We start from the raw sequence: 22,808 nt of genomic DNA, 5'->3' as shown, positions 1-22,808 counted from the left end.
CCTTTAAAGATACAGTTTTCACAAGCTCCCCAGCTAGTTCTGATGAGTGGGCTTTGGGAGAAAAAGAGGAGCCAATTCATATCAGGTGATTCTTGGGTTATTATTGAGACATGGGGCCTCATCCCTTCTTCCTTGTGTGCCTGTCTCAGGGGCCTCAAGAGGAACAGGAGGAACACTGGCTGCCTGCCTCTTCCAGACTCCAGAGGTTGGGCAAGTCTCCCAGACACTGGAGGGAGGTGTGTGTCTATGGACAGTAGCCTGGCTGCTCTGGAGATCAGGCGGATTAACTGCAAGAGACACACATACACAAGGGGATTGTCTCAACTCGAAGACTTTAATGTACATTATGCTCTTGGAAAAACATCTCCAAGGAAACAAGTGGAAGCAAAAGTCTCAACCAGCAGGGATTCTCATTCAAAAACATGGTGTGAGCCCCAGTCTTGGAAAAGGATGGCACAGGGACTGTGATCATTGTACAACAGTTTGATGTCAGGGTGGCAGGGCCTGTGTACTTGTCTAGAGAGGAACCCTGCCACACAGCACGAAGGACTCCCGAGGAACCAGGAGCTCATTACTCCGGTGACTGACAGCTCCACAGCGGGACTGGGAAGATTTAGGCTGACCAGGTCTTCTTCAGCACTTGGAAGGCACAAAACTTCGTAAAGGCCTTAAGAAGCCTGCTCTGGGCAGAAACCTTTCTGGTTGTTGTTGACTCTCCAGGTCATCAGAAACAGTCACGGTGGCTCTGGTGAGGAAGGGGAGGGTCCCACTTCTGGGTGAGGCCTCAGAATGGAACAGGTGGGAGGTGACAGCACCAGCAAGGCCCCTGAGGCCAGGGTCCACACCCACCTTGGGAGATGACCCACTGGGCCTCTGGACAGGAGAATGGGATTTCGATGGAGAAAGCTGAAGCTGACCACCTGCTAGATTGAATCCAGCTGCCTCCCTTGAAACTCTCTTCCCAGTCAAGGGCTCCCAAGGAGCTGCAGGCCAAGTCCTCTGCTCCTATTTAGCAAGAGGCAGGCGGCAATTCGGGCTGATCTCCCCATCACCCTCCATTTAACCGCAAAAAAAGTCACCAACCAACTTCTCAGACCCCCTGGGCAATCCAGGGTTTCTTGTTTCCTAAGCTCCTATGGAACAAGCAATCAGTTCTTTCTTGGACTTTTGGTTCAATTCCTTCTCATTCAGAGGAAATATGGTTGCCGTGTAGGCAGATCTCTCCTAGGAGCGTGTGTAAGAGCCTGTGTGAAATTCAGCCAGGTTAGCACCAAGGCCCGGCTGATGGGGAACCCACAAATGTGCCTTCAGGATGGGTACAGCCTCTTTGGCAATGAAGAAATATATTTATCAGTGAAAAAGGGAATTCTGGCTCCATCTTTGCAGGACCTGGAGAGATTGCTGCCCTGGCAGGTCCCAGGATGGGAAGAAGTAAATGGAGAGGCCAGGACTGCAGCCCTGTGGGAAGGGGCCCCTCGCAGCACTCCCCGAGTTAGCCCATCTCGATGCCCTCAGGGAGCTCGACCACCACCGGGGCACAGTCCTCAGGTTCCGCAGCAAAGTCCCACCGGAACTTCTTGGTCAGGTGAGCTTGGAACTTTTCAGCTTTCTTTCTCAGGGTGGCATCCACGGCAATGCTGCAGGCAGAGGAAAAGAAAACCTACAGAGAACAGAGGATAAGTCACTCCTGAGAAGACAGAGGGCGGGGGGCGAGAAAGCTGTGGAAATTTCCTCATGGTGTTCGGCTCTTCTGGGGCGGGTAGATCAGCTGCTGCTGGCATAGGCCCAGGACACCTGCTATGCTCCCTCCAAACCAAGAAAGAAGGTCCAAACCCAGCTGAGATGCTAGGGCAGGACTAGAATGGAAAATTACTATCTGGGCAGAGGCTGGGGGCCATTACCCTGGCTCCACCCCCTGGGGGGTTCTACTGGACACCTGGGCAGTAACCCAGAGGAACAGGTAGTAGCTACACCAGTCGGTACTAAGGTCCTAAGAAAGGCTTGGGGGTGCTTATAAGCCCCTGGATCCCGTAAAGTCCCAGGCCCCAAGCCAACAAGACTGAATTGCTGCTCTAATCTTCTAAATGGGCCACAGGCTGCCAGTTTGAGGCTTCTATCCCCCTTAAAAGCTGTCTTTGATTTTTTTTTTAATTGTGGTAAAATATACAGATGGACCCTGACTTACATTCAATTTATGACACTTCGACTTTATGATGATGCAAAGTGATACACATTCAGAAGAAGCTGCACTTTGAATTGTTTCTTTCAGTACAGTATTCAAGAAATTACATGAGATATTCAACACTTCCTTATAAAATAGGCTTTGTGTTAAATGATTTTGCACAACTGTAGGCTAGTGTTAGTGTTCTGAGCACGTTTGAGGTGGGTGAGGCTGAGCTACAATGTTAGGGATGTTAGGTGTAATCAATGCATTTTTGACTTACGGTATATCTGATTTACAGTTTATTAAGACATAACCCCATGGGAAGCTGAGGAGCATCTGTACATAAGATCTACCATTTCAACCATTTAAAAATATTTTTATTTTTTAAATTGTGGCAAAATATACATATTATTTTAGCCATTTTAAGTGTACAGTTGAGTAGCATTAAGTACACTGACATTGTTGTACAAACATCACCACCATCCATCTTCAGAATGACCCCATCATCCCCGGCCAAAACTCCGCAGCCATTAAACAGCAACTCCCCCTTCCCTCTTCCCTCCAGGCCCTGGCAACCCACATTCTACTTTCCAACTCTATGAATTCGACTACCCTATCCCCCTTCCCTCCTCCCACCAGGCCCTGGCAACCCACATTCTACTTTCTGTCTCTATGAATCTGACTACTCTAGGCACCTCATCTAAGTGGAATCATACAGCATTTGTCCTTTTGCAACTGGCTTATTTCACTTAGCATAATATCCTTCAAGGTTCATTAATGATGCAGCATGTGTCAGAATTTCCTTTCTTTTGAAGGCTGAATAATATTCTGTTGTATGCAGATACCACATTTTGTTTGTCTAGTCATCTGTCAATGTCTATTTGTGTTGTTTTTACCTTCTGGCTATCGTGAATAATGCTGCTATGAACATGGGTGTACACATATCTCTTAGGGTCTCTGCTTTCAGTTCTTTTGCGCAGAAACCCAGGAGTGGAGCTGTTGGATCATACGGGAACTCCCTGTTTAAATTCTGATGAACTGCCACAGTTTTTCACAGGGGCCGTACCATTTTATATTCCCACCAGCAATGCACAAAGGTTCTCATTTCTCCACATCCTGGCCAACGCCTGTTATTTTCTGTGTGTGTTTAAATCATGCCATTCTAATAGGTAGGAGGTAGTATCTTACTGCAGTTTGGATTTGCATTTCCCTAATGATCAGTGGATATTGAGTATGTTTTCATGTGTACATTGGCCATTTGTATATCTTCTTTGGTGAAATGTCCATTCAACTTCCTTGCCCATTTTTAAATTGGGTTGTTTTTGCATTGTTGAGTTGTAGAAGTTCTTTATATATTCTGGATATCAACCCCTTATTCTGATGCTCTCATGAACAGTTTCATTTAATACAAACATGGGCAGGGGAGCAGAATGGTAATTTTTTCCACATCTGAAACTCCATTCCAGATTGTCCTGGATCCCAGTCCCTTCCTAAGAGTAATAGCAAACCCATGATTCCTTCTTACACTATTTTACTGTTTTCAAAGAAGTTTCACAGAGCATCCAACTGGATCCTCCCAATACCCTGGGAAGATACAACAGAATGCCTATTTTAAGGAAATGGAAGCTGAGAGGAGTTAAATGACTGAATAAAAATTACCCAGAAAGGAAGAAGTGGTTTTTCCCAGACTACCATCTGCTACCCTACAGGCCCACCCAGAGACACAGGGTTGTGACGGTGGAAGAAGCTCTTTGATCCACATCGCCCTCATGCCACAGTTGGCTTTCAGGCCACCATGGAAAGATGCTGGGCCCCAGGAGACCTGACCCAACAAAGGCAACAGGCGTCCTCTGCAGCTGATTCCAGGGGGAATATTCCTCCCACCTGCTTCTCCGCCGTCTTCCTGTTAGCAGGAGTGCGGCTCGTTTTCAGTGGTCTTTGTCTGGAGCCATTCCGTTGGAGTAGCAGCAGTGGGAACACAGAGAGGTGATGGCGGGGAAGGGGGGCGGTACAGAATCCAGCTTCATTAACTTGGGAATCGACTAAACACAGGAGTGGGAAGCGCAGCCACAATAAAATGCCAGATCAATAACTAATTAGCGGGGCTGTGTGATCTTGGTGGCGAGGGCCATGGGGAAGCCAAGGGTTGGCCTGTCTGTAGGCAGCCAGTGGAGCCCGCCTGGAGCAAGGCTGAATTCTGGGGAGGGGCCTGGTATGGACAGCACAGAAGCCTTCTCTCAAACAATTTTAGCTCTGGAGGCCCTGCACACCCATGAGGCCATCCCCAGAGGTTGTGGGGAGACTGCTGGGCTGAATTAGCAAGTCTCTTCCTGTTTCCCTTCCTTACATGGGAATTGGATGACTCTCCACAGTCCCTGCTCTCCAGCCACTGAGCAGCCGCCCAAACATGTGCCACTGCTTCCTCTGCGCCTCTCTGCACACACGCTTTTCCCTCTGCTCTTAACACCTTTCCATCTCCTGCTTTCTCCTCCTTCACCTGTGAATTTCTCCTAAAGACTCAGGCTCGGCTCAAACATCACCTCCTTGAGGATCTCTTCCAGACCAAGGATGGAGTAGGTGCTCCTCTGCGTTCCCTCAGCCCCAGGGCTACCTTGATCAGTCTCAGTAAGCTAACAGGCCATTTGCTGTTGATCTTGTCCACCAGACACGGAGCAACCTCACAGCAGCGGCTCTTTCACACCGTGCTCCACTCTCGGCACAGAGCCCGACATACAAAAAGGACCCATTAGATGTTTAATGAACAGAAGAATGAAGACAACCACAGACTCAATTTGGGGTTCACTTTTGTACAGTGCCTAGCACCAAATAGCTGTTCAATAGTGATGTGGTGATGCTGGGGAGAAAGAAAGGCTCATCCTAAGGAGAAGGCAGCTTCTTTACCAGGCCCCTGAATGCCATGGCTCTCAAGACACCTCCTTGTGACATGAACTGCTCAGACCCCTGTTCCCCAGCACTGTGCCCGAGCCTCCCTCATGGCATTCCTCACACTGTGCTTGTATCACAGTGATTTGCACCCTCTAAAAGTGGGGATTGTGTCCTAATTATCAATGTGTGCCACAAAGCATATCGCCCAGGGCCAGGTATAGAGTTAGGGCCCAAAGGGTGCTCACCGAATGACCTATTGAGACCCAGGGACTGCCCTGCACTTGGCAATGGCCAGGAGTGACAGGCTGGAACAAACTGGGCTCACACTCATCACCCATCCTCCCGAAGCACCTCTCAAACACTGCCTGGGAATAAATTCCACTAGAGGCAGGTAAAACAGACACCTTCAGTCTAACAAATACGGTTTCTAATTTAAAAAGTGCTTCGTCCTTTTTAAAGAACTCACCAACTTGATCTTTACCACAGCCTGGGAGGCAGGACAGGAACTTACTATTCCCACTGCAGAGGTAAGACACTAGGCATGCGGCAACACGCAGTGACAAATGCTGAGCAGAGTCCTGTCAAAGCAGAGGCATCTCGGCTTCATCCTTTGCCTGCCCAGACCTTTTGTCTTGACAGAGGCTTAATCCATCCCTGATATTTATTTTTAGCACTGCCTTGTAGGGAACCAAGGTGCTTCTGAAACTGTCCCTTCTGCAGCCTCCAGGACACAGGGCATAGTCTGGGTTGACTTAAAAAAAAAAAATCAACCTTATTGTGGTATAACTTACACACAATTAATTTTATTCATTTTATTTTATTTATTTTTTAGAGACGGGATCTCACTGTTGCCCATGCTGAAGTGCAGTGGCATGATCATATCTCACTGCAGCCTTGAACTCCTGGGCTCAAGGGATTCTCTTGCCTCGGCATCCCAAGTAGCTAGGACTACAGGTACATGCCACGAATATCTAGATAATTTTTTTTTTTTTTTTTTTGAGATAGGGTCTCACTCTGTCACCTAGGCTGGAGCACAGTGATGTGATCACAGCTTACTGCAGCCTTAACCTCTGTGCTCAAGTGATCCACACATCTAGGCCTCCTCAGTAGTTGAGACTATAGGTACATGCCACCATGCCTAGCTAAATTTTGTATTTTTTGTAGAGACAGGGTTTCGCCATGTTGCCCAGGCTGGTCTGGAACACCTGGGCTCAAGTGATCCACGCACCTTGTCTTCCCAAAGTGCTGGGATTAGAGGCATGAGCCACCACGCCTGGTATTTTTTTTTTTTTCTTAATTTTTTGTAGAGTCAGGTTCTCACTATGTTGCCCAGATTAGTAAATTCATCAATTGTAAATGCTTAGTTAATCTGGACAAATATATATATACCCCCATGCAACCACCATATGATATATGTTCACAGTGTTTGCTTTGCTTTTGGTATCCAGTTCTGAGTTTGAAGGTGCATATAAATTTGTGTAACCATCACCCCAATCAGGACATGGAACCATCCCATCACACCAAACAGCTCCCTTGTGCTGCCCCTTAGCAGTCAAACCCTTCCCTCACCCCTACCCCCTGGCATTCCCTGGTCTATTTTTGACCACAGTTTCACAAACTTGGTATTTGTAAAAACTCCTCACAATTCAGAAATGAAGATGTCTAAATAGTACTTAGTTTCCAAGCAATAACTTATTCTGATTCTTTTATTTTCAGATTAATTTTACGCCTTCTTCAGGAAACTTAACAGTGGTCTAGTTATTTTATTCACTAAAACAAAATCAAGTCAACACTTTTTAACGTCACTGGGACATAAATCACCTTAATCTCAGCATATCAATACTGAATATTTAAAAAATACTTTTGAAATAGGATAATATTTTGCAAACAAATGCATTTATCTAAAACAAAAAGCACATCTACTGGGTGTTTTTCTTCAAACACAAAATAAAGCATGAACACTTTAATCATTTAATCTGTGTATTATGAAATTCTAAATTACTTTAGTCACACATGTGAAAGCTTTTCTTAAACCTAAGTTAAATAAATTGAGTTCAGTTAAGTCACCTCGAGAAATTCAAAATATCAAGGTAGGTAGCTATGTCACTATCTTATCCTATTTTTTTAGCTAGACCAAAAAGATGACATTTCCTAATTTTTTCAATTCCCAAATAATTATTCAACTTAGAATGAAACTAGCAATAGGTAGAAGATTTTGTTTCCACTTGCAGCAGAAGAAAGTGGTGTTAAAAGCAAGACTATTGTTTCACAATGATGACCAGGAAGGTAAAAAGCAGCATAAATGAGATCACCTGAGGTCAGTTTGAAAAATCTGGGATGTTTCATCTGGGGCTCTAATCATATACAGGAGCCCACCATAGGCTTTAGAATGTAAAGCTCAGCCTTGCCTTTCACTAGCTCTGTTGATTTTGAGCAAATTATGTGACCTTCCTGAGCCTGCTTCCTCATCTATATAATGGGATTAGAGACCTAGCTTCTAGCACTGTTGTGAGGGCTCAATGAGACTAAGCATGCAAAAGAGATAGCTAACGGCAAGAGGTGTAGGAGTAGGCAGGCAAATTTATCATAGTGGGCATCGTGATAAAAATACCATAGACCTCATCGTCAGAGTTGGTGTTTTCCCTCAAGAGTTAAAGATGAACACACATTTAGAATACTAGCAACAAAGGAAGTTGGAAAGCATATACGGCCTATTGTAACTAGAAGTATTTTTAAAAACAGGTTAGATGACTATATGCCTAAGTACTACGTAATCAACAATAAAAATCCTTATTTTGTACATAACTCACTTTCTAACATATCATTAAATTCAGATTGTCCTTTCATTGGTTTTAAATGAATTATGGTGACTTACGTTGCTTTAAATAAAAGAAAAAACTGTATCTATTTTTGTAAAACAAATCCCTTTTATTCAAGTGAAATCCAAGGGATTTGTAAAAACCAGTGGCTTCTATTCAAAAGGGCCTCACATGGGAAAGTTGAAAAAAAATTAATGGCTAAGAGAATTCCATTACGTGGCTGATTTTATCCATGCTAATGTGGCTGTCTTTAAGTGCTCACACACACAAACACCAGTCCCTCTCCATGGGTAGTAGCCATTTAAGCTCCTAAGTAAGACAGCCAGTTCCACTTACTTGACTACCTGGGAGGGCAGGCGGCTGGCTGAGGAAGGCTTTTATGGGCTGATTCATTCAGTCACAAATGCCCTGAGTGAATGCCTCTGTGTGGAGAACTGGACTCTCACTGCCAACATGGCATCAACGTGACTCTCCATTAAAAAAAAAAAAAAAAGTTTTACAATATCCTTCTCCACATTGTGCCTTTTGAAATCTCAGTCATCCCTCAAGTGCATGGTCAAATGCCCCCACCTTCCACCCTTGCATAAAGCCTCAAATCTCAACCCCAGTCAGAATTAACCACTCCCTCTTTGGTGCTCCTAATGCCCTTTGATCAGACTCCACTGTTTATACCTATGATATTTACATTGTCACAAGAATTATGAACTCTATCCATCTAAAAACACCCAATAACACCAAATGACATAAATGTTAGGCCTTGACAACATATTGATGATAACCAGATGTGAGTTGGGTGGATCACCTGAAGTCAGGAGTTCGAGACCAGCCTGGCCAACATGGCGAAACCTCATCTCTACTAAAAATACAAAAAAATTAGGTGGGCGTGGTGGTGCGCACCTGTAATCCCAGCTACTTGGGAGGCTGAGGCCAGAGAATCACTTGAACCCGGGAGGCAGAGGTTGCAGTGAGCCGAGATCGCGCCATTGTACTCCAGCCTGGGTGACAGACCAAGACTATGTCTCGAAAAAAAAAAAAAAGAAGAAGAAAAAGATAACCAGATGAACAAAAAATAGGCCTCGTGTAAAAGGAGCCCATGACTCAGTGCGGGAGTCAGGCAGACAATATATTAGTTTCAGCAAGCACATCTAATGCAATATAATAGTGACAAGTTCAAAGTAAGCTAAGAGTAGGGAAAGGGGAGAGTGAAAGAAAGACAGAGATTGAGACAGAGAGAGGAGGGATGGCTTGACAGAGAGGGATGCCTTGAGGGCATGTTGTAGAATGAGCAAATATGTACCAGGGAGAGGGAAAATCAGGTTCCGGCAAGAAGGTATGAAACATGGGTATAAAGTTTCAATTATGCAGGATGAAGAAGTTCTAGAGATCTGCTGGATGGCATGATGCTTATGGTTAATACTGTACTGAACACTGAAAATCTGTTAAGAGGGCATATATGTTAAATTGTGTTTTTTTTTTTACCACAATTTTATTTTTATTATTTTTTTTTGAGACAAAGTCTCACTGTTTTTGCCCAGGCTGGAGTGTAGTGGTGCAATCTCGAATCACTGCAACCTCTGCTTCCCCAGTTCAAGAGATTCTCCTGCCTCAGCCTCCTGAGTAGCTGGGACTAGAGGCGCCCACCACCATGCCTGGCTAATTTTTGTATTTTTAGTAGAGATGGGGGTTTCACCATGTTGGCCAGGCTGGTCTCTAACTCCTGACCTCAAGTGATCCTCCAGCCTCGGCCTCCCAAAGTGCTGAGATTACAGGCGTGAGCCACCATGGACCAGCTGTTTTTTACAACAATTTTTTTTTAAAAAAGCCTGAAACAGCATAACCTGTCCGGGAACCTGCAAAGAGACCACTGTTGCTGGAGTTGATGGGGGAAAACGGAGAGGAAAGAGAAGCTGGAGAACAGGATAAGAAGCCAGATCAGAATGGCCTTTGCGACCAATGTTTAGGCTTTTAATTTTCCACGCAATGAGGAGCCACAGAGAAGCAGGATCACAGCTGCATTACGGAGCAGCACCTCAGGTGGCAGCGTGGGAGAGAGATGGGGTAACTGGTAAGCATGGAGGCTGGTAAACTCCGATGCAGTCTAGGTGAGACCAAAAGGCCGGGGCTAGGGAAATGGTACTAGGGCAGGACTGCCTTCTAAAACACTTACTGCTACCTGCTTACTGCTATTTGGTTAGTTAACTTTCTGTTAACTTTCTCAAAATACAAGAGTCTGCTATCTGGAGTTACTTGGCTAGTTAACTTTCTGTTAACTTTCTCAAATTACAAGAGTCAAGACAGTGACTCTGTCTTGCTCACAGCTATATTCCCAGTTCTAGAACAGAGTCTTCTATACAGCAGATGCTCAGCAATTACCTGCTAAATCAATGAACAAATCCCTTGAGGGCAGGAACCCTGGCTAACTCACATGTATATATATTCCTCAACACTTTCAGTAGAATGTTATATACGAAGAATGCTCAAAGACATGTGTTTTTTGTTTTGTTTTGTTTTGTTTTGGCACATGCCCTGGATTTTTCCAAATAATGACATCGAATTTTCTTGGTGAAAAGTTCAAAGACTGAATGTTTCCAACCATCAGCTTTGCACAACCCACCTGGGCATCTAGCAATCCAGCTGGGCACTTTCTGCTTTGTAAATCATTGCTGGCAACAAAGCCTGGCAATTATAGAGCTCAGCTGCTGGTTGTGCTAACAATGGTCTGGACAGCCAGCAACACCGTGGCCCTCCTGTGTCTGTGCGACGCATCAACGTGCATCAGGAGGGAAGCAGCCACTGCCAGAGGCAAGTTAGCAGGCTAATGCCTCCTCACACTGCCTCACAACCCATAACCAGTACCTTTGGGGAAAATTTTCCCCACAGAGGAAGGACAAAGGGGTTTAATTTCTCTGTTATATGAAGAACCAGTAAAAGGACAGTTTTATAGCTCTTCTGAGTGGAACAGACCAGGCTCAAACCATGCGCTTGACTGACTCATTGCCATGGTTTACACAGGTCCTTCAACTGCCAGCTTTAAGTCAGATGCCTGCTCACAGGGACTCATCCAACAGTAGATTGGCTTTACAAAAGCGTTCTGTACCTCTGAGAAACAGGACCTCGATGAAGTCTTCACTGATGTCAATCAAGAATCCTTTCTGGGGGATTCACACTGTGTTCACTACACAAGGGCATAAGCACAGGCAGGAAACCAAGACTCAGGCCTGGGTACAAATCCTGACCTCCACCTGCCAGCTGTATGACTTCAAGTAAGTGATTTAACCATTCTCAAGTGCTCCCATTTGTAAAATGGGAATAATACCCCCATCTTACAAGGCTCCAAAGGGATTCAATGAGTGAACAGGGTCTCACTCTGTTGCCCAGGCTGGAGCGCAGTGGCACGATCATAATCATTGCTCACTATAGCCTCAAACTCCTGGGCTAAGTGATCCTCCTGTCTCAGCCTCCCAAGTGGCTAGGACTACAGGTGCACATGACCATACCTGGCCAATTTTTTAATTTTTGGAGAGACGGGGTCTCACTATATTGCCCAAGCTGGTCTTTAATTCCTGGGCTCAAGTGATCCTCCTGCCTTCACCTCCCAAAGTGTTGGGATTACAGTCATGAACCACCACGCCCAGCCCCAATATTTAATGAATGCTCGTCCCTTCTGTTACCCCGAGTGGGATTGGAAGGTTGGTGAAAGGCTGCCTTATATGGAGCAGGCCTCATGGGGGTATTACAACACAGGGAGAAGAAAGAAGCTCATGGGAGGGAAAGTATGGAAACTGACAGTTGGCAGCTTCTGCCTCTTCTATTCTTGAGAAAGTTACACAATGTGAGTGACAGAGGCTGTCCCAAGTACATAAAGGACTAATCTGTTTGCAAAGGGAGGAAATAGCATAGGATGAAGATTGTAAGTTGTTTGAAGCTTCTTTCCTAATTACCACTCATAATGAAAATTTAATTGCCAAGTTAAAAGCAAATTTCACTTTTTCTGTCATAGAATCTCTGCAGAAACTGGCACATTTTGTTTGAACAGGAAATCAAAGTTATTTTAATGCTTAAATGAGATCTAAGGAGCTGCAGATGTTTCACTGGGAATAAAAAACTTCAAAATTCTGCTTTACTGGGTTGTAGCAATTCATGGCTACAGGGAGAAAGAAAAGCTGTTTTAAGCTGAGTAAACCACAGCAGTGGAAGGAATTCAAATCCAAGTACCCCAGTGTTAGGCACTCTGGGGACGAGGTGTAGGGAGAGGGTGGTACAGAGAGAAAATTTCTGGCATAGAGGCACTTACAATTGAGTAAGAGAGAGAAAAGCAGGAAATATCCCAAGACTAGGAAACTGAAATTTAAAAATTTTGGGGTCATGGAAGAATAGCGAGAAACAAAACACATACTGTTGCCTCAATTCTGACCCACATGTGCATCAGCTCAGTCAGAAAGACTGCTCACCTGTAAGGTGCTGGTGAGGAAGTTGTCTTGGGAGACAATGTCTACGAAGAAGTCAGCGGGGATCTCACCAAGCTGGTGGTACAGGATGGAGATGAGGTTGATGTAGAGGGTGTGGTGCTTCATCATGGCTGCTTCTGACCGGCACAGGAGGTTCAGGAGCCGCTTCCAATGCTCAAATGCCTCGTACACATTCCCCAGCAGGAAGCACACAAAAGCAAACTGGAGTTCACCTGAAAGGTGCAGAGAGGAGAAGTGATTCTGAGGGAGAGGAGGACCAGCTGACACTCTCCATCACTATTCACAAGGCCATGAATTCCACTGGACCTCAGCAACAGATGACCTTTTATCCTTGTCACTCCTGCAGAGCCTGGCAGGAGATTTTGCACCTAACAGGTACTCAATAAATGTCTGCTGAACCGCTATGAATTCAAGCCATGGGAAACCAACCTGTGGCTTTGGATTTCTATAAAATCAGACTGCTAGAGAAGAGGTATTCCCAGTATTTGCCTGGCATTTTAAGTTTACAAAATGTGTTCATGGATATTATGCCAAGTGGATTTCAAACCTGGCTGCCCATCAGAATCACTGAGAGTCTGTTAAAAGTAAAGCTACCCAAGCTTCACCCTCAGAGGTTCTGGTGGAGGAGAGATGATGGGGCCTTCGTATCTGTAGCTCTAACAAGCTCCCCAGGTGATTCTGATGTGGATGGTCTGCTCCAGGGTCAGGAAATACTGCACTATACCATGTAACCCTCAGCCCAACTCCACAAGGCGATCAGGAAGATGGTATTTGCCTCATTTCATAGATAAGGTCAAGGGCTTGCCCAAGGCCACACATCTAATGCTTCACAATGTGGGCGACGGAAAGATAAAACAGATTCTCCACTGGGTGGGAACAGTTCTGGAACCTCCCACAAAAGAAAAATTCATGAGTACTTATTCCAGGGTCAGCCTGCCAGGCAGATTATTTTTGTTTGCTTAACCACAGGGCTCTGTGATTTAATCTCTATGAGCAGCTTGGTGGCTAAGAGCATGGGCTCTGGAGCCAAACTGCCTAGATTCAAATCTTAGCTCTGCCACTTAGCAGCTGTGTGACCTTGGGCAAGTTACTCAATCTATTAAGGCCTCAATTTCCTTATTTGAGGGTTGCAGCAAAGATTACATGAATGGATATAGTACACGTATAGCATTTAGAATAAGACCTGGCACAAAGTAGCACTCAAAAAATATTATGTTCCCAATTTCTATCAGATGCCCATCTCAAACAGAGACCTGATGATCCAGACACCACTGTCCCTGGGCAAGTAACTGGGTCTCTGGTTACCACAGAATACTGCTCCTCATCACAGGCATTCTCTCTACTTCAAAGGTGGCTGGAAATTTAATGAGGTATACATACATGTGGGCCATAAAAAGAAGAGATGTACTCAACACCAAATACCTCTTTAAATGCATGGTGTCTGATCTGTGCCACCTCCAGAGACCTGGAAAAACTAGCTCCCTGTTCCTAAGCATACGGAACTAAGTTTGATTTGTGTGAATAGCTACCTGGTTTAGATATTTTGGATTTCTGACCAATATTTTCAAATATAGTCAAATTTTCTTTGTATAATATAGGTTAATGATTTGCTTCTTCAGCTGGCTTTACTTGGTTTGTGAAACTAAATATTAGCCTATTATTTGCGTTTAGGACATTTATTAAATTTGTGCATTTCTGACTTTATCTAAAATTAAATTATATTTTTCAAAGAGCTGTGATGTAGATTCAAAATTATCCCTGGACAGGTGCGGTGGCAGGGATAGTCCTAGCCCTTTGAGAGGTCAATGGAGGAGGATCGCTTGAGTTCAGGAGTTTGAGACAAGCTTGGGCAACACAGGGAGACCCTATCTCAACCAAAAATAATTAGCTGGGCATGGTGGCACACACCTGTAGTCCCACCTACTTGGGAGGCTGAGGTGGGAGGCTCACTTGAGCCCAGGAGGTTGAGGCTGCAGTGAGTTGTGATCATGCCACTGTACTCCAGCCCATGTCACAGAGTGAGACCTTGTCTCAAAAAAAAAAAAAAAAAAAAAAACCAACAAAGTTATTCCTGTAACAGACCTTTTCGCAAGATATATTTTGAAGAATTGAAATGTTTAAGAGGTAGAAAGACAGGATTTCTATTCATTTTTAAGCCAGACTTTTAAAAGTTACTTATTACACGAAAATACTAATGCATTAAGATGTATCTGTTAAAGGCTGGGTGCGGTGGCTCACGCCTGTAATCCCAGCACTTTGGGAGGCTGAGGCAGGTGGATCATGAGGTCAGGAGATCGAGACCATCCTGGCCAACATGGTGAAACCCCGTCTCTACTAAAAATACAAAACAAAATTAGCCGGGCGTGGTGGCGGGCGCCTGTAGTCCCAGCTACTCAGGAGGCTGACGCAGGAGAATGGCGTGAACCCGGGAGGCGGAGCTTGCAGTGAGCCGAACTCACACCACTGCACTTCAGCCTGGGCGACAGAGCAAGACTCCGTCTCAACAACAACAACAACAAAAGATGTACCTGTTAAAATATAGGTTATATCATTAGCTGAGCCAATGATATAAAAAGTCCTGTCTAGGCACAGTACTCCCAGCACTTTGGGAAGCCGAGGCAGAAGGATCACTTGGGCCCGAGAGGTTGAGGTGGCAGTAAGACATGACTGTGTGACTGACTGTACTCCACCCTGGGCGACACAGCAAAACCCTGTCTCAAAAAAAAAAAAAAAAAAAAAGAAGTCCTACATTCAAATTTCTCACTGAACTTCCAACAAGAAAATATGCAAATTACCTGGAAAATTTGTAAATATATATAAAAATAGCTGTTCAAAATGTGACACATATTTGCTGTCACTAGTATTGAAGAAATAAAGAAATATAAACAAGGTGCCATTTTTCAGCTATCCAATTGGAAGAGGCCTTTGTTAAACTGCCATGCCCAATGCTGTCAAAGGTGATGGGCAATAGGTTCCTACCAGCCAGCAAAGATGCAAAAACCTTCTCCTGGCAACATGCACAGTCTGACTCAGCAATTCTATCCCTAAATGTATGTGTAAGTACACACGAGAATGTTCACTAGATGATATATGTATATATATTTTTGAGACGGCTCTTGTTGCCCAGGCTGGAGTGCAATGGCGAGGTCTTGGTTCACTGCGACCTCTGCCTCCTGGGTTCAAGTGATTCTCCTGCCTCAGCCTCCAGAGTAGCTGGGACTACAGGTGCACACCACCCAGCTAATTTTGTATTTTTAGTACAGATGGGGTTTCACCATGTTGGCCAGGCTGGTCTCGAACTCCTAACCTCAGGTGATCCCCACCGGCCTCAGCCTCCCAAAGTGCTGGGATTACAGGTGTGAGTCACCACACCCGGCCACTTGATGATACAATAGGGAAAACAGGGAGCATCTCAATGGTCCATAACAGAGAACTCGTCCAATAACTATGGAACATGAAACAGCCACTAAAAAAGTGACTGTTAGTGACATGAAAAAACGTTTATATTAAGGCAGATTACAAAGTAATAATATACTTCAATCCTGTTTTTATAAAAACTCATATATATAGACACATATACTGAATTTTTAAGACTGAGAGGAAGTACATAGAAATAAACAGAGAAGACATTGAAATGAAATACATAGAAATACACAGAAAAAAAGGAAAGTAAATATACCAAACTGTTTAAATGGTTATTTCTAAGTAGTGAGATTTGAAGTAAATTTTGTTTTTCTTTTATGATTATTATCTATCATTTTTGTAATAAAAGGGAAGGTAACAATAAAAACTGTAATGATTAAAAAAAAAAATCACTGTCCTGTTCTAAGCCAGTTGAGAGACCAACATCTTGAGGGTCAGGAGCAAACTGAGCAGGCAGGTGAGAGGCTACAACGAACACAGGTCTGGCCCAGAAACCAAGAGTCCTGGGTTCTCGTCTCAGTTCAGCCACTCAGTGGGCCAAATCTTTTCCTTCTGTAGGACTGGGCTCTATCAGTGGTTCCCAAACAGAAGATTATCTGCACCAGGTTCACCTAGGATGTTTGTTTATTAGACAGATAGAAACTGCGGAAGCCCCACTCCAGATCTCTCAAATCGAAATCTCCAGGGCTAAGGGTAAAGACACACCTGTATCTTCAGCCTCCTAGCCAGGTTTAGTTGCTGCTGGACTAACACAAGATGTACTCCCTATTCTAAAACACCTCTGCTAATATCCTCCCCTTAGCCCACTCCCAAAGAGCCTTGTTCCTTCTCACCAAGCACATCCTGGGGGCTGCTGGGGAACTGCTTGTTGAGCACAGTCTCCAGGGCATAGCTCAGGTCCATGCTGTGCTTGGTTATCTCGGCTGGCGTGGCACCCTCTGGGAACATCTGTGTGGGCAGCTCTGAGAAGCGGATCTCTGTCCCGGCTCTGGGCTTCATCTCTGGTAGCCGGGCCAGGCCCTCTTGGTAGCTTTTGCACTCAGTGCCACAGCGGGGTAGATTCTGCCCCACGCGGTCCTTGGTGTGCTTCATGGAGAGCACAGGTAGCACATCGGAAAAGGCACAGATCTGTCGATTCTCGGGCTGTAGCTTCTCCACTGTGGCTTCGCTGATGAAGTTGGTGAGTGAGATCCACTTCTTCAGGGTGGCATATGGGTAAGGCCCCAGGAACTGGTCCAGCTCCTGGAGGTTGGCCCTCATGGCCTCCACCTCAGACTCTGGGGCTGGGGACAGGTCTACCTCTTCCCTGAGTGTGCTCCAGCGCAGCACTGTCAGCCCCCGCTGGTGCAGGCTAAGGAAGAAACCCATACGAGGGCCTACTTCCTTCGGATTAGCCTTGTCCACAGAGCTGTAGTGGAGGAAGTGGATGCCTGGAGGGATCATCTTCACGCCCCGGAACTTGGGCCCGACCTCCCAGGAGTTATAGTCAATCCCAAACTCTGTTCCCTTGGGCATGTTCAGGATGACCACAGTGGCCCCTTCAAAGAAGAGGCGCTTGGCTAGCTCAGGATCCATCTGCACGGCAGCCATGGGGCCAGTGGTGGGTGACCAAAAGAACCCTTTTTCTTTGATGAACAGCTGAGAAAGAAAGAAACCAGAGTTAATCAGAACGTGGGGGAAAGATGCTTCATTTGCTAAGCATTCTGTATGTGCCAGATATTGAGTTAGACCCCTGACATAATTATTTCCCTTAATCCTCATGACAACCCTGCATTGAGTTTACAGATGAGAAAAATGAGGATTAAAGGAAAGGATTTTTGTGTTTTGGCTTAACATGCAAGGACACTCACTTCACAGCTATAAGATACCAGTGAAAGAAAAGTGACATGCTCATGGTCATACCAGGACCCAAATTAGAATCTGGATACCCTGCCTGCAGGCCAGTGTTCTGTCCACCGTCCATTCTTAATATCTTCTCAGATCTCTTTCTCACAACAGAGGGTGAGGGTGGAAAATGCCTGGACAGGTCACTCTAAACTATATGCCTACATCATTTAAAACTACAATTCTGCCAAAAAACTATCCCAAAAGATTTGGAAAGATTAAATCAAGTACATATCCAGTTTCCCATAAGCCTCAGGGAAGGCCCAGAAATGGACAGACGGTAGCAAGTGGAGGCTCAGCATCCAAAGTTTGTTCAGGGTCTAGAGAGCTTTCCTACCACAAATCTCCCCTCTTCTTTCACTCATAAAAAACCTAAACTCCAGGGAGTGAAACAACTTCCCAAAGAGCCCACAATCAGTGGTGGCTCTGGACCATTCATCCAGAATGAATTCAGGTGGTAAAGCTAGCCTAGGAAGAGAAAGCTGGCCAGAAGAGAAAGAGCTTAGTACACTTATTTTACCTACTTCTGAATATCCCAGACATTGCCTCTGGGATATCGGCAAGAATGGTACCAACATGAACAAATGTAAACAAACCATTATGCAACCTTCTAGTCCTAAGATACCTACCTGACTAATTTAACAAATACTCACTGAGTGCCTGCATTGTGCCAGGATCTTTGCCAGGCCCCCAAAAAATATCACAGATTAAGACAGTCACTGCCCTCTAGGCAATTCCAATCTAGCCAAGACGTCAAAATTTCACACACAGAAAAACGAGCTGCCTGTTTAATTGTTTACTTTTTTTTTTTTTTTTTTTTTTGAGACAGGGTCTCGCTCTGTCACCCCAGCTGGAGTGCAGTGGCGTGATCTTGGCTCACTACATCGTCCACCTCCCGGGTTCAAGCAATTCTTGTGCCTCAGCCTCCCAAGCAGCTGAGACTACCGGTGTGTGCCACCACACCTGGCTAAGTTTTGTATTTTTAGTACAGAGAGGGTTTCACCATGTGGCCTAGGCTAGTCTGGAACTCCTGACCTCAGTGATCTGCCCGCCTCGGCCTCCCAAAGTGCTGAGATAACAGGTGTGAGCCACCATGCCTGGCCCTGTTTACCCTTTTTACTTTAAATAAAGCAGTGCAGAAAGGAAGACCAATCCTTTTCCAAAAATAAGAGCACATTTTATCATTGTTACCTCAAAACCACCACAAATGACTCTTACCCTGAATCAGCACTTTGTGTTTCACCAAACTGCAAGTCACAATCCGTTAGTGGATTAGGAAATCAATGTGAAGGTCTCAACCAGCATTATTTTTTAAACGAAAATAACAGAATTTTTGAAATATCACAATACATCATGAGTAGTAAAGCTAAGTACTGTTTTCTGGAGCTTTGTGTGTTTGTGTGTATACTTGGTTGTGCCATAAAATGTATTCGTTACTGTAGGTCACAGTCATAAAAGTTTGAAAGACTCTGCTCTAAATAATTCGTATCAATAGGCCGGGCGTGGTGGCTCATGCCTGTAATCCCAGCACTTTGGGAGGCTGAGGCGGATGGATAACGAGGTCAGGAGTTTGAGACCAGCCTGGCCAATACTGTGAAACCCCATCTCTACTAAAAATACAAAAAAAATTAGCCGCGCATGGTGGTGTGTGCCGGTAGTCCCAGCTACTTGAGAAGCTGAGGCAGAAGAATTGCTTGAACCTGGGAGGCAGAGGTTGCAGTGAGCTGAGATCACACCACTGCACTCCAGCCTGGGGGTCTGAGCGAATTCCGTCTCAAAATAATAATAATAATAATAATAATACGTATCATCTTCCTATTTGTAATCCTGAATTCAGAAAGTATTTAATATTTGCTGAATGAACAGATATTCCATTTAGAATAACAGCTCATCAATTAGCCATTTTCCCTTGTGACATCTGTGTGCTCCTCCTTGATAATGACATTTCTTTCATGCTAATTCCACCAGTCTGTAATTCTATTCACTATATCTCCAGCAGCTGGCACAGGGCCTAGCACAGAGGAGATGCTAGGAAAACGTTTATTAAATATGCATAGAACTCTGCAGTCTACCAGCCCCTGTCACTGACAGCTCTGTGAGTTCCTCACAGTCCTGGAACACCTAAAGTCACATCCATCCACTTCTCTCCACCACCTCCCTAATCCAAGCTACCATCGTCCCTCACTCAGAGTCTCAACCCATTCTCCATTCAACAGCAGTAACCTTTTCAAAATGCCAATCTAATCACAACACCACCCATGTTCTGAGTGGTTTCCCATATGGTTCTTGAAAAACCAAAATTCTTCCTATTACCTACAAAGCCTGCACGGTCTGACTCCTGGCAACCCCTTTAGCTTGTGTCACACAATGGTCCCCCACAAGCTCTCTGTTCCAGCCACAACGGCCTCTTTCAGAACCTGAAGTTGGAGGCTGTCTCCATATAGAAAACTCTTCCCTCCCCACTTTGTCAAATCCTTTTTTCTGATCTCAGCTCAATATTCACCTCCTCAGTAAAGGTTCCTTGACCTGGGGCTAGGTCAGGTCTCCTGTGATATAATCTGGGGTGCCTTGTACCTTTCCGTTTCCATGATCACAACTGCAGTTTTGGATGTTTGATTGAGGGCTGTCATCGCCACGAGACTTAAGTCCTGCTGTATCCCTAGCACAGATTCAACGCTTAGTAAACATTTATTTAACACAAGTATGATATCCATTTTGTAAACGAGAAACAAAGCCTCAGTTAGGGGAAAGACCTTACTGGAAGTCACGCAGAGAGTAGGGCAGAGCCAGGTCGAGTGCAATCAGGGTCTCCGGCCCCCAGGCTCTAAAGTTAAGAAAACCGCGACGTAACTCTGGCGACGGCTTCTCAGGAAGGGCCTCCAGAGACACCAGCGTCCCACAAACAGAGAACCAGCCGCCCCGGCGAGGTGGGCCTAGTTCAAGGCACTCCGTGACTCTGAGCCGAGAAGAGGGGCGGCCCAGCCACACATACACAAGGAATCAGGAAAGGAAAAAGAGGCCAGGAGGCCACACTCACCGCCTCGCCCCACGTTCCGGTACAGCGGAAACGCACCGGAAGTTCTCCAGCTTTGGCGTCTGACTGGAGCGACTGGGGAAGCGGTCCGGCAGAGCCCTGGGTCGCGGGAAGAATGGCCCGTGCCTGCAGGTTCCGCCGTATGCAAGGTTGCCTTTTGTTATTCTTAGTTTCTCGTTTTAGCTTCTGAATTGTGAACAACTTTCATTAACCTATGCATTTTATATCCCCGTCCAGAAACACAGCCACCAGCCATCTTACTTTGGGCTCAAGCAGTCATGGTCACTAAAGCACAGCCAAGGCTTGTACCAGTGGCTACTATTCAGTAGTAGCCAGTCAGGCGCTCGGTCACTGTCTTTGTCAGCCAGTCTCTATCCCGGTCACAGTGTCTCAGCTTCCAGTCACACTCAGCCCTCGGGGAGAGCCTCAGAAACCCAGCCACCAGCCCAGAGAGAACCAGCGTCAGCCTCCGCTGCTGCAGCAGCAGCAGTCACCACCTCAGTCCCTCTGGCCATTATCACCCCGTGTCCTTCCTGCAGGCCAAGTCCTAACATCTCAGTCAGGCTATCAACGCACTAGGGAAGGAATCTGCCTGTCTTGTTCCTCACTGTTTCCCTGGAAGCGAGCACAAAGCCAGGCACAAAAGCTCAGCTGAGTACATATATTATGCATTTAATTAATAATGATCATAATTTGGTATTAATAAATAACTATTTGTGGGTCTAACCCTGCACTATTAATCAGGGTTCCACCAAAGATACAGAGCCAGTAGGAGATCTATATTAAGTGATTTATTGCCAAGAATTGGCTTATGTGATTTTAGGGCAGGCCACTTGGGTATTTCTTTTTTTGAGACGCAATCTCACTCTGTCACCCAGGCTGGAGTGCAATGGCGCTATCTCGGCTCACTGCAACCTCCGCCTCCTGGGTTCAAGCCATTCTCCTGCCTCAGCCTCCCAAGTAGCTGGGATTACAGGCGCCCACCACCGTGCCTGGCTAATTTTTGTATTTTTAGTAGAGACGGGGTTTCATCTTGTTGGCCAGGCTGGTTTCGAACTCCTGACCTCAGGTGATCTGCCCACCTTGGCCTCTCAAAGTGCTGGGATTACAGGCATGAGCCACCGTGCCCGGCCCACTTGGGTATTTATAATCCTTGCACTAACCCTAGTAAGGTATGTGTATTCCCAATTTGCAGAAGAGAAAACTGAGGTTCAAAGAGATGTTACACAGCCAGACAATGGCAGAGCTAGAATGCAAACCAAGGGCTGTCTGTTCTTATCTCTTGTGCTGCTGCTTCTTAGCTTGTCTGTCACATTTCCTCAGTGACAGCTGGACACGCCAATCTGTCTCGGTCAAAATTTCTCTCTTAGTGGGTTGCAGACGAGACCGGGCCCTGCAGTCATGGTTAATCACAATGAGCTGCTGCAGGATTAACCAGAGACAGCCTCCATCAGTCACAGTCATGCTTATCAATCTCAGCCTGTCCTGTCAAGTTTCATTTCCTGCATGAAGAAGCTCAGCTCCCTCTCCACCCCTCCCCACTCCCAGTCTTAAGTGCTGAGCTCTATGGTCTGGTCTCAAAGCTCCCTGTTTCAGTTGGGCTCACCATCTTTTCAGAGACTCCAGGACACTGAACACTGGATGTAGAAGCTGTAAATGGTGGCCTAGGAGTCCCACCTTGTGGGTCACATGTCCATTTAGATCAGAATTTCTCAACCTTGGCACTATTGACATTTGGGGCCAGATAAGTATTTGTTGTATGTGGCTGTCCTGTGCATTGTAGGATGTTTAGCAGCAACCCTGGCGTCTACCCACTAGACGCTAGTAGCACCCCTCAGTTGCGACAACCATTGCTAAATGTCCCCGGGGCGGGGGTTGGGGGTAAAGGAGGAGGGGTCATTTCCCCACTCTCAACGCAGTTGAAAAACACTAATCTGGGTGAACTTACCTTTGATTATTCGACAAAAGCCGAGTCAGGATGGTCCTTTATGGGAGACAGAAATATGGATCAGGGTGTATGGGGTCCTGAGAAATCATATGAAGACCCATTGTTTGTAAACCAAGTCCTATTCCAGAACCCTAGGGATAACAGATTGCTAAAGGAGACCTATAGGGAAAATTCAGAGAAG

General features: G+C 45.5%; 1 protein-coding gene across 4 annotated transcripts; it reads right to left on the bottom strand.

The window, feature by feature from the left end:
- Positions 1-315: 315 nt before the first annotated feature.
- Positions 316-21,340, bottom strand: AAR2 (AAR2 splicing factor). 4 transcript variants are annotated; one of them, XM_001166196.7, is made up of 4 exons: positions 20,683-21,165; positions 16,595-17,399; positions 12,321-12,550; positions 316-1,660 (listed from the first exon to the last, which is right to left on the bottom strand). In XM_001166196.7, exons 2-4 carry the CDS (start codon positions 17,349-17,351, stop codon positions 1,493-1,495), a joined length of 1,155 nt encoding a protein of 384 aa, XP_001166196.1. In that variant the 5' UTR covers positions 17,352-17,399; positions 20,683-21,165; the 3' UTR covers positions 316-1,492. The 4 variants fall into 4 exon arrangements, with proteins under 4 accessions (XP_001166196.1, XP_514617.2, XP_016793337.1 ...); XM_514617.8 differs by having other exon boundaries at positions 20,404-20,726; XM_016937848.4 differs by lacking the exon at positions 316-1,660 and adding an exon at positions 2,525-11,044 and having other exon boundaries at positions 20,683-21,340.
- Positions 21,341-22,808: the final 1,468 nt, after the last annotated feature.

The sequence above is a fragment of the Pan troglodytes genome, chromosome 21, assembly GCF_028858775.2.
Source record: "Pan troglodytes isolate AG18354 chromosome 21, NHGRI_mPanTro3-v2.0_pri, whole genome shotgun sequence".
In the NCBI taxonomy this organism is placed as follows: Eukaryota; Metazoa; Chordata; class Mammalia; order Primates; family Hominidae; genus Pan; species Pan troglodytes.
Note: the sequence above shows the minus strand (reverse complement) of the source record. Positions and strands in the feature narration are given on the sequence as shown.

Bases quoted from the DNA above. Each gene is read 5' to 3' on its own strand.
- AAR2 (XM_001166196.7), bottom strand. From the start codon at position 17,351: ATGGCTGCCGTGCAGATGGATCCTGAGCTAGCCAAGCGCCTCTTCTTT. The intron at 12,551-16,594 runs GTGAGAAGGAAC...TGCACCTTTCAG, and splicing joins CAGCCCCCAGGATGTGCTTG to GTGAACTCCAGTTTGCTTTT. The intron at 1,661-12,320 runs GTGAGCAGTCTT...TGTTCTCTGTAG, and splicing joins TCCTCACCAGCACCTTACAG to GTTTTCTTTTCCTCTGCCTG.